General features: G+C 39.9%; 1 protein-coding gene across 2 annotated transcripts in view; it reads left to right on the top strand.

The window, feature by feature from the left end:
• The first annotated feature begins 4,442 nt into the window (after positions 1–4,442).
• The window catches only part of coro1ca (coronin, actin binding protein, 1Ca), a 32,076-nt gene continuing 24,279 nt past the window's right edge, over positions 4,443–12,239 (top strand). The window contains exon 1 of one of the 2 annotated variants that reach the window (XM_015018679.1): positions 4,443–6,143. In XM_015018679.1, the coding sequence (XP_014874165.1) occupies positions 4,520–6,143 (1,624 nt within the window). In that variant the 5' untranslated portion in view covers positions 4,443–4,519. Of the gene's footprint in view, positions 6,144–9,057; positions 9,192–12,239 lie in introns of those variants that run through there. The other variant, XM_015018689.1, reaches the window with a different exon arrangement.

Below are 12,239 nucleotides of genomic sequence, written 5' to 3'. Positions count from 1 at the left end.
TGCGTTTTTCGGTGTCAAGAGTACAGAGGGCTAAACACAAATGCACACCACACTTTTCAGATTTTTATTTGTAAAAATAGAAACCCACCTCTCGTTTTACTCTCATCACGCCATTACGCACTGTGGTTGTGTTGGTCTTAATAAGTAACATCCCCACAAAGTATTGCAAAATTTGTGGTCATGATGTGAAAAAGGGTTAAAAAGGAAAAAAGTATGGGCTCCATACTGTAGCGTGAGGACCCTGAATTACATCGTGGTGCCCTCATCTGTGTGTTTTGGCAGGGGGATCATTGTCTAACAGCCAGGTTACATAACATTTGGCTTTCCATTACTCTTTGCATGACATCAGTGAATTACTGAAGTTAAATGTGTCCTGGGTCTAAATGGCTGCAGTTCTGGATGCAACAGGGGACCAAAGAGGCAGAGATGTTGTTTAGTGCCGTTTGTTATGGAGTGCTGTGAGCACAGGCATAAATCCTTCCCAAGACTGCATTTTAAATGGATGTCTGGAAATGCTGCGTGTATGTTGGAAAACACGCTGTAACCATCTAAGTTATTACCTGCAGGAGTATATTTAACCTGCTTTTAATCAATAATCTTAAAATAACGCGGTTGCTTGAGTTAGTTTTACTCTAAATGAGGTGACCTCTTCAACTTTACAAGCGCAGAAACATTGGCTGGTGAAAACACTAATCACTCTGTCTAGGAAAAAAACAGTAGCCTTCAGCTTGGAGTCGATGGGTGTGGTCCAGCCCCTCTTCTCCTTCTGCCGGTGAATTCTTGGCCGTTGTGCTTGCACTTTTGTTTTATTATCCGACTCTGCATCCTGTTTTGGTCATTACTATAGAGACAGCAAGAAACAATAGGAACCCTCTGAGCTGTTTTTCAGATGATGTTCCGCCCAGGCTGCCTGCTAATGATTACAAAGACCCTAAAGGTGATAACATTGTACATAGAACCACATCTGACTGCTCAAGACGCCGTCAATTATGGCAACTCCGTCTTGTTACCCTTGAAATTAGGAATACGTTTCCAGAACTTCTCGATAAACACTGAAGGTGGAAGATATTTTCAACAAAAGACAAAATGAAATTTAAAAATGAAATGCATGACTCATCTGAAGCAAATTTCCAACATCGATGAGGTTGATATGCAAAATCACAATATTATTTCAGACACCACAATCATTATTTCCTCTAGGTTGTACGGCACTGTTTTGTGTTTACCTGAGAACCATGGAACTTTTTTTTTTTTCATTTTCAATTTACTCCTTGAATTGAACTTTGAAAACAAGCATTGCTTTTCCAAAAGTATTCATACTTTTTGAACTTTTTATCAAATTACAACTTTACGTTCAACGTACTCTTCTCAGGATTTTATGAGAACGACCAACACAACTTGAAGTAGAAGGAAGATGATGCTTTACAGATTTTCAGCATTTTTTACCAATAAAAAGTTAAGATATGTGGCATGCATTTCTAATTCTATATTATTGCTAATAAATAAACACGTGTAGAAAACAGTAATTAGAGTTTCCCTGTGTGTAAGTTAATCACCATCCTTATTATAAAACACAGTGGAGGCAGTGTAGTACTGTGGGGATGTTTTTTCTCTACCCCAGACAGTGATCACTTAAGTGCTTTATTTCCTTTTTCATAGATAGCTGTCTATTACTACACACCTTTAGAAGAGTGTTTTGAATCCAAAGTGAAAGACAACCTAAAGGCACACGATCCCAAGTCCACTTCCCTGAACACGTCTTTCTGTGTCTTAGCTCTCATGAAGATGGGATTTTAAGTTAAACAACTTTCTCCTAGGTTTCTTCAGATAGCTGCGAGTTATACTACATGTCCAAGATTTCCTGATTGTGTTAGTCAAATGTGCAGTGACATCACATGGATGCAACATAAGGCTCCCATTGCTTGTGCCGTTCGAGGGAGGACTGATCATCTCTAAACAACCAACAAAGAACACTGTGTCAGTCCAGAGGGAGAGCGCGATCGACTTTGCCCAGGAATCCTAACCGGTAAGTGTTAGCTGCAGCGTACGATGGGTGATCGATGTCATGTTCACCATATAGCAAGAGCGCTGTGTTGTCTTTATCATAACCTGAAACACATTTTTGTGGATGTTCTCTTATCATGGCTGATTGATTGAGCAAATAAAGCGACGTGGTTTGCAGATGCTAGAACTTCTGTTTGTGAGAGGTCGTTGGTTCCCTGGTGTTGAATTCCTGTATGTCTGAGTATGTTGCAGCAGCAGCAGCAGAGCACATGGTGATCAAATGATCCCTTCAAGGAGGCTTGAGACGAAATAATGAACCAGTTGTTAGAGAGGAAGAATTTGCTTAAGGGAAGGAGTTCCCAACAAGTCGTAGAGTAGCTGAAAAACAACCAATAAAAGTTAATTCTTCTGCTCACTGACAGCAACTTTAACCCAAAATGAAGGAAAACAATACCATGACGTCTTCTGTGTTTTACTGCTATACTGCTTTTGTCTGTCTTTTGGGTGTTGTACCATGCATCTGGTTGTCAAATGGGGCTGTCAGATGAGAAGACAGAAGTCAGTCATATGTTTTCACACAAGCAGGGCATGAGGACACAGGCAGGAAACACACTCATGCTCCAGAATGATCATTGTTTATTGTGCTGTGCAATTTTCCCTGCTTACTGCTGCAGTTTTGTGATTTGCAAACTCATTTAGCAATTAGACAATGTCATGGAAAAGTTTGCGTCCTCCTTCCAGCTCCCTATTCTGGTCAAGGTTCTTCATCATGAGCAGGAATAAAAATAAAAAAAACAGATGTCTGAGTGCAATGATTAGTGCTAATGTAATGACTTTAGCCGACATGCGTTGATAAAAAAAAAAAACAGTGACTGTTCCCTAAATGACATGTTGGCAAATCAGTCAAGATTTATGACAGTAAGACATGAGAATAGTGGTAGTCCTTGCATGAATGGCACCCTGGTTGAGCCCCTTGTGCACCACCCCCATGTTAAATCCAGTCATATAAAATGCAGTTTATTTTCCTTTAAGAAAAACCCCCAACTGAAATAGGAAATTAAAATTATATATTTGAAGAATAAGAAACTGGAAGTCAGACTACGTTGCTGTACAATGCAGAGTACAGCAATATTTTATGCAAACAACACAGGGGGCGCCTACTCTCTATTGACGAGACATGCAAATACACAACAGAAAACTGGTTTAGAAAATCAAGTTTTACTGTTTGAGCCATATCACCCAAATCAAAAATTATTACTGAATGTGAGAAACACTATTTAAGGTTTAATTTAAAAAAAATTCTGAAAGACTGTTACCGTACAAATTCAAGGAGGATATTAATCGGTTTAAATGCTGTCACTGAAAAATTGTAAGGAACCGGAATCAGATGAAACGGTAACAATTAAGAGTTGACAAGCCATCTCCTTGAAAACGTCTCTTGTGTGATAATGACTTGTTTAAAGCATGAACTATACTATCCTCTTAAGACTTAAACCTGCAGTATGTAACTTTTTCTATATATATATATATATATATATATATATGCAGTAATGATCAAAAGTGACACAAAAAGGAACAGATGTAAAAAAAAAAGAAAAGAGGAAAATGTAGGTAATGGAGCCCAATGCACAAGGGAGGACAGATTACCAGAATAAAGCAGAAGTAAGATCTGCAGAGATAATCAAAAACTAAGAGTTAAATTCCTTGACCAAAATGACAAACCAAATCACAGAGTTAGTACAAAGTCTAAGTCCCAAGGAAAACAAAACTTACATCTGCCATCAGAGTCAGAAAACAGACCAACATCTCTAACCCCCAAAATTGGATTTTAATTTTAGACTCAGTTCTGGATGAAAAACCAGCTGAATTCTGAACCTAACATTTTGGGGACACATTTTTCAAATAAGAACAGCTTGAGTAAAACAGACTGTGAAGTAGTATTTCAGGGCTTAGGTTCAAAATGCTTCCAGACATTTAGCATGTGAGAGTATAATTCACTGCCTCTGTGGTCTAAGGGTAACCTTATTGTCCTTCTTTGCAGATCAACATGGGACAGAACCAGGATAAAATTGAAGGAGGAGAACAGGATATCGATGAGGACCTGGGAGAAGCTAAGATATCGCAAGAATTTGGAGGTTTGAATACTCATTCAGGTGAGATCACAGAGGAAGAAAGTTCATGCGACGACGAGGATGGGAAAAAGTCAGATGAGCCAGACTGTTATCATCCGAACGAGAGGCCCGGCTATGAACATACAATAACTTCCATTGAGAGGCACGAGTGTGAGAGTCAGTACACTGCAAGGGAGGTGAGACAGGGAGGGGCTGCAGAAAAGGAGGGAGGAGGTGAACAAGGAGGAGGAGGCTGGACTGCTCCTCTGTCTCCACATGAGACCGAGGAGAACCCAGACAGTACCTCAGGAACAGACAGGCTTAAAACAACACACAGATTATCTACAATTAACAAAAGCAAGAGGAAAACTGCAGACCACCTTCGAGCATCTGCAAAGACCAGGATGGAGCAACAGGCGGAGGAAACTTCCACACAAAAAGATGACAAATCAGAGGATGCAAGCTCTTTTGGACACTCTGAGCAAGACTCTATGATGCTGAAGAAGTGCACCTATGGAGCTCATACAGGAAGTGAGTCACTACTTGATGTGGACCTGAATGAAATTATTAGAGCTGAAGCTGGAAATGAGGAAATTAAGCTATGCACAGGAACAGTCGGCGATTTAACTGAGAGGAAGGAACCGCCTCCAGCTCAGCCCCCACATCCTTTGGAAAACACTCTCCAGAAAGAGTCTTTATTGTACATGAGTGATACCATTCAAAGGGGAGCCTCAAAGGAGAAAACAGACATCAATGAAAAAGAAGTAACACTAAAATATGTTTTGGGTGACAGCTCCTTAGCCAGGCCAAAGGTGACTAACGTGCGTGAGCAGGAGACAGAGATGCAGCCGTCACTCCCTGACACAGCTGAAACTAATGATGCAATAACGTCAGAGTCAGCACCAACTGCAGCCTTGGAGACTGAGCCGAGCTCTATTCTAGAGAAGCTCCTGAAGAGAAACAAAACAGAGGCAACTCCATCTCTGGATAAAATAAAAGAGGTTTATATCGACACAACAGAAGATCCTGTTAATGAGGAGATGATCCTGAATAGCACAGCAGCAGCAGCAGCAGCATTAAGCAGCTGGAACAATCACCCTGCAGGTGACACAAAAATGACTCTGAGCAAACAACCTGAACCAAATCCTGCATTAAAAGATTCCCACGATGTGAAGATGGATGTGAAACAGACCGTGGCGGCTCAAAATATAACCTCAGATTCAGTTTATTTTCAGCCTGCAGCCAGCGGTGATGCTACGTGTGATAGCTCACCAACTGAATCACATTACCCAGGAACTGAGAACGTCGATTCAACAGACGATTCAGTAAAGGCAGATGCTGAGATAAGGCCAAACACGGGCCCCTCTGAGAGGATGTCTTCAAACAGCCCGCAATCAGCTGTTTTACACGAGACAACATCATGTGAGCAGAGTGGTGTGATGGTTGAGGAATCCAAACCTTCCTCGGCCCAGTCAACAGAGAACGGTGGGGAAATTAACTCCTCTAAAAAACTTGATGAGGAGAAGACGGATGCCAATGGAGAACCTTCAGCAGTTAAGAGTGAAACCAAAACCAAAACATCTGCCTCTGATGGAGCAGATGCTCTGATAGGAGACAGGCAGGTGGCAAAAGAGGGTCCTGAAGATGTGACTGCACCACCTGCTGATGCTGGTGCACTTATGGTGGTGGATGGGTTGGTTATCGCACAAGAAATCAGCCAGATCCCAGCCAGCACACAACCGGATTGCAACTCGGGAAATGTTCTGGCAGAGGGAACTGAGAGAGATGGGGTCTCAATGAGAGGCAAGTCCCAGAGCCCACCAAGACCCAGGCCTGTTTCTGACCTCATAAAAGAAACGATTCAGCTGCACGAGAAGTTGCAGCACCATGACCGACCCAAACCAGCAGAAGTTAAGTCTGCTGAGGAGCTGGCCCAATCCGTGAAGGTGGCGCAGATGAAAGCGGCTTTTGATTCGCCTCAAAAAACCCCAGACAAGGCAGTCGAGAGGAAGCCATCAGTGAGGAGAGGTAAGAGATTCCACATTATGGTGACCACCATGCAGTGAAGGGAAAAAGTATTTTCCCCTTAACTGGAGTGTCTTGTTTTAAATTTTTGTTCTGTTGCATTTAGATGCTTAAGTTCATCACATTTTAATATCACACAAAGTTAGCTAGGGTAGATGCAGATTATAGTTTTCAAAGTATAATTCTGTCCATTAAGAGAAATGAATTATATTTCCCCCTGTTTATGAAAGTAGTTGTTTCCTAAACCTTTGGTTGCTCAACTCATGAAGATGAAGAAACCTTTAAGCACAAATTTAAAAAACACTTTTATTGCCAAAAGATGGATTTAGGCCAAAAAAAAAATAAAAATAAAAACACTTTGAAGAGATGGCTCCACTCTGCTTTCCAAAATGATTTTATTTCAGCCATCTTCAAAGGTTTTTAGGCAACAACGGCCTGTTTAAGGTAATTCCACAGTGTTGTGGAATTATCTTTTGGACCAAACTTTGACTAGGCCACTCCAAAATCTTTGTTTATTTTGGAACCTGTCTGAAGTGGACTTCCGAGTGTGTTTTGGACCATGTTCTTGTCATAACCCAAGTGGGCTTAAGCTTATGGCCCCAACTGAAAGTCTGGCATTCTTCTTCAGGATTTTCTGAAGCAGAATAAATTGTTTCATGAATGACTGCTTATTGTCCAGGTCCTGAAGCAGCAAAGCAACTCCAGACTACAAAAATCTATTTTTACTGTCAATGTTATGCTTGTTTTCTGTAATATTATCTAAGCTCTACATCAGATGTAACAGGTTGCACACCTTCCATAAAACTTCAGAATCAACAATTTTTTTTCTTGGCAATTGTGAGACAATCGATGAGCAGTGTTGTTGGCCTTGTAGCTCTGACTTTGTTGAATCATGGACACTAACTATAACTGAGACATGTGAAGTCTACAGAGTTGTTCTGAATGTTTTGTAGCCTCCTGGATGAATAATTAATTGCAGTCTGGGAGTAATTCTGGCAACCTGGTCACTCCTGAGAAGGTATACCCCATTCCATGTTTTCTACGTGTGTGGATGGTGTTTCTTTTTGTGGTTCACTGAAGTCCCAAACTTTAGAAATGGCTTTATGGTCCAACTCTAGTCAGTCAAAGACACTGGCTTGAACTGGATTTGAGCAGTCCTGACTTAAGGTATTTCTTCATTCTACATTCAGTATAATCAGTCTTGGATGTGTCTTCTAAAATCAAACTCTGGTTTATTTTTCATCAAGCTGGGCTGATTTGATTTTTTTTATTTTTATTTTTTAATAAATGTAACCATTATTTAAAAACTGATTTTGGTATTTGTCCAGATTATTATTTGTGTCTAATATTTCATTTGTATTAACTGAAACAAAAGCAAAACTGCAACAACAACAACAACAAAAAACTCCAAGGGGTCAAATATTTTGCACAGTGCTTTTCTGAACATAATGATGTCAAATTCTCAGTTTTAAACTCAAGTTAGTAATTTCCCTGAGCTATCCATTGGATTTAGGATTTTCATTTACTCCTCCCTCTTCATATGACGCTCTGATCACATTGATACCAAGAAAAGTACCTACATTAGGACGTCCAGGATAACAAATACATTATCTTAATAGCTGGACAAAAGGTCTGCTTTCTCTGTTTATGAAATGTAAATGGCTTGGTTCCCAGGCTGACCACAATCACATACATCACTTTCCCAGCTAAAATGAAGGAAGTTAAAGAAAACAGATGTTGAATCTGCTGTAAGTAGTCCACTTCACTCTGAATTAGCAGAATAGCGCCATCTTGTGGGGCAATTTTGCCCTCAATAGAAAATAGTTTTTTCAAGAGATTTAAACTCTTATACCAGGTGATTTATTGAATAAATAATAACATATGTGCTGTTGCTTTGCTTTTTTCTTACTGGAAACAAGCCATGACCAAAATATGTATTTACTTATTTATCTCTATTGGAACTCTATTACTTTTTACAATAAAGCAATGAAGTCATCTGCATGGCATTGTATATGATTATTATATTTAAAGGTTTTATATTTAAACATGCAGAAAATATAATAATTCAAAATTACAAGGAAACCACAATGTGGATCCCATGGCACATAAATGCTTGGCAATACTGTTTGTCAATAATATGCATTTGTCAGTTAATTTAGGAAAGAACAGCTAATTTCACTGAACAGTTTTTTTCTTTCAGCCCAATTGGTTGCTCTGCATATTGGTCACTGATAAAAAAAAATGTAAATGTCATCTTCTGCCTGCATCCCCTTAATCTGCAAGTTTTATAGCTACGAATTCTCATATACGACATGTTTCTCTTACTGGACAGAATTTGAGTAAACGCTTATTATGGTATGATTTGTTTAAAAACATAAAGAAGGAAAAAAAACCTAAAGTATCTCCAACTTTGACCATTTGTGACGTCATCAAATGCGTGCTTGGGAAGTTTGCTTAAGTTTTTATTGTGAACGATTCACAACAAAATAGCAGAACAAAAAAAAACTGACCATGACAGGCTGTTCTATAATGTGACAAACTACACCTAAATTGAGTTTTGTAAATTTTACACTAAACGGTGTCGATCAGTTTATATCTTACAGTGTCTCAGTTAATATTATTAGTATCTATGTACGATATACAGTCATAGTAATTAAGTATCGAAGGATTTAGAAGCGATACTGAGAGATGAGACGTTGGGGAGCCAAAAAGGTCGGCTCTTGTAAAACTGAGCAAAATGTTCCGGCTCCCGGAAAAGAGCCGCAATTTCCATCACGACAGAAAAAAAGAGAGAGACAGCGTGAACTCCGATCCCTTCAATACATAATGTCACTGATTGGCTGATGAAGCTGTCTGTCAAAGAAAATTGGGAACAGCATGACTCCTTATAAGGAGTGATGGGGCGGGGCTTATGACACAGAGGCGAAAGAGCACAGAACGCCTTGTTGTGTCAGCAGCGGCTCCGGTAGAGGGAGGAATAAAGTGGGATTCGCGTTTGGCTGTGTTCTATCATTTCCCGTTCAGGAATACCTTTATTTCTCCCCTAGGAAGGTGGGTAATATATTGTTTGCTTTGTTTTAATGTTTTTGTATGTGTATTTTTTTTTATCTTGCATTGGTTCTAGTGCTCTTCTTTTCCTCCATCTAACCACAGCAGTCCAGACAGGAAAGTGCATGCGCTAGCTAAAATGAATCAGGATAGTCGGTTTAATGGGAATTGTTTCTTAGCTAGCGGCGGCCTTTAAAACAGCTATCACCCGACATCTTTGAGAAGTTCCCAATCAAAAGGCAAATTAATTACATGTGTAGGTGCAATGTTTGTGTTCCTTTTGCCAACTCCTGAAGCTGAAATGTGCTGTTGTTCGTTATTGAGCGGGGTGGGGTAGGCTAACCGTAGTGCGGCAGCAAAACTTATCTCCGGAACGATATATCCACACACAGACCGAGGTGCAGTCAGTACAACCGCGCCCTGGCCCCTAGCTTTCTCTCCCAACTGAACAATAGCTTCTCCATACAGAAATGTGCAGTGGTTAACTCGTATTTTCCGCAGACCGTTAGAATGAAATCAGATATCCTCAGTAAAATGTCTCCGTCGAGATGCGTACTTCGGACTTGACCCATTAACACCATGGTTTAAAGAAGAGAAAAGAGGGAGAAAGGGTGAGGGTGACCGACTTCACTGCTGCTTTCCCAGCCGGATACAAACACTACATCCTCCACCGGCTCTGCTTCTTTTAGCCATCACACGTGGAGAATTGTACGTGTGAAATCCTTTGGGGTCGGTCTGTCTTAATCTCGCTCTCTGAGGACAGACGAGGGAAATATCTAGAGTTTGCGTCTCGGTGAATTCCTGATTATTCTTGGGGGAGTTCAAGTTAGCTGTAGTTTTCTGAAACAAGCCCAATCAGAAGTGATAAATATTTAATTTTAAGTATCCTAATGTGATCAAATCAAGCTAAGATGATGGTTTAGCATTTACATTTTATGCTAAGGCACTTAATCTCTGTCATTAAATTGTTCACGTTTTTATACTCATTCTTGACCAGTTTAATTCTTGTATATACTTTGTTTTGATTCAGATGCACAATTAGAATAAGTGGCTGACACAACATGATTACCCCCTGGAGTCAATAAAGTATTCTGAATCTCCAAAAATTTATGGTGGGAAATTAATTCACCTGTAAGGTGTTAGATGGATGAATGAATGAATGATTGGCCTCGCAGTTGTAGATTCTTTAGTGAAGTATGTCATAGTCGTTTTTTGCATGTTTCTTATCCACAAGTGTTGGATGGTTTAGTCTGTAACAATTGGTTAGTCTGCCGGAAAGATATACATTTGCCTTCTTAGCCGAAATGGGTTACTACTCTCTCCGGTATTAATCTAACCTTTCTCGAACGTTGCTGTGAGTCTCAACGGAGGTGAAGGCTGACCGAGGGCACCTGGGGGTCAACAGTAGTACAGCTGTGTTTGGATTTGTTAGCTGTCTCAGACACGGCCGCCTCCGCTGGTTATGGTGCGGCACAAAGCCTTTAGAAGTGCACAACCTGTCTTCCTATGGCTTTGTGGACTGAGGAAGTGGGTCAGGAAGCGGAGGCAAACCAAGCAGAAGATGTAATGGAGGGCTTGGTCCTGTAGACTGCAGCATGGTGTGAGGGCCGTGCTTAACTTTTGAACGCATTTAAGAATTGACATGATACTGATGTGGTCATATTTGTAATACGTGCTGAGTGTGTAAAAAATAAAAATTGCATAACAAGGCACTTTATCAAAACAACAAAACCTCTGTCTGCTAGAACATGTTCTTTGGAAAGAACTGACTTGTCTCGTCGTCATAGATTACATTCTTCCGACATGTATGACATACCTCAGGTGGTGACCAGTCTTGTCTGATTTGATCTCGACTATGTGTTCAAGAAGAACATTAAATGGAGGAAGTATTATTCAAAATTTAATGTTAATGTTGCCTGATGTTTTGTTTTTTGTCAATCAATAGGAGATATTTCTTTTGGGTTTTTTAAGCACAACTGGAAAGGAACAGCTCATGAACAACAGACTCAGCTGCTGTTTCCTGTTAACTTGTAGATTAGGCAGATCTTAATCTGCTAATTTTTTTTACACAGCTTGCAGAAGATGAAACTTTGTATCAAAATATTTGCACTACTAAAAGATACAGCTACAAGATGCTTCAGTGTGTCCAATAAATCAACTGCATGGATGAAATATTTGGAATGTTGTATTATTTGGGCTGCAATGTTTTAAAACTGATTGCTAATAATATCCACTTGGATGGTCCATTACTGTCAAGTCTGAAATAGATTTCAGTGACAAAGATCCTAAAGTTGACAAAATGGTGGGGATATCAGGAATTGTGTGAATGTGGGTAAATAGCAATCAGTATCATCATTGCATTTTTCAGCAATATTTTTTGAAATATTACGCAGACTGTTTGAAAACTAATCAGGAGATCATGGCTACTTTTAAACTAATTTCTTAATCTATCAGCTTTTTTTATTCCATTGTTGAACATGTTATTGGACTGGTTTTAGTTTCTTTTATTTGTATTTTTTAATGACCCTTGACTGACGATTCTTACAGCGTGTGTTGCGTTTTAATGCGGTCGTATTGTCCAGGACATCCTGGTAAATAAGATTTATAATTACAATGGGTCCTTCCTGACATAAATGTAGACAATATTTTTGTCACTAAATGAACCGTAGGTATTAACCTGTTTGACACAGTGTCTCTTTGGTGAAACATGGAGGCTATGCTGCATTGTGAATGGCTGAATCATCTCTGATTTTTGTCCTCTTTCAAGCCTAGCAGTTCAGGCAGGTGCAAAATCATTTCTTGCATTGTCTCCCACCAAAATCAGTGACATGTGTGGAAACGGAGTGCTGTTTTGTGCATAATTCATTAGGGGAAGGGGGAAGTGGCTGATCAGGAAGAGGAGGCGACTGCTTTGTGCTCAGGACTTTTTGTTTTTTCTTAGGATCTAAGCTGTAAGCAGGCAGATGTTCTACTTACGTGGCTTTTCATACAGTTGCAACTTGATACATGTGCACACACTGTTACCGGCAAAAAACACAACCCTTTCCTGTT

The sequence above is a fragment of the Poecilia latipinna genome, unplaced genomic scaffold (genome assembly GCF_001443285.1).
Source record: "Poecilia latipinna isolate Pla-1442-1.1 unplaced genomic scaffold, P_latipinna-1.0 Scaffold79, whole genome shotgun sequence".
Taxonomy (NCBI): domain Eukaryota; kingdom Metazoa; phylum Chordata; class Actinopteri; order Cyprinodontiformes; family Poeciliidae; genus Poecilia; species Poecilia latipinna.
Note: the sequence above shows the minus strand (reverse complement) of the source record. Positions and strands in the feature narration are given on the sequence as shown.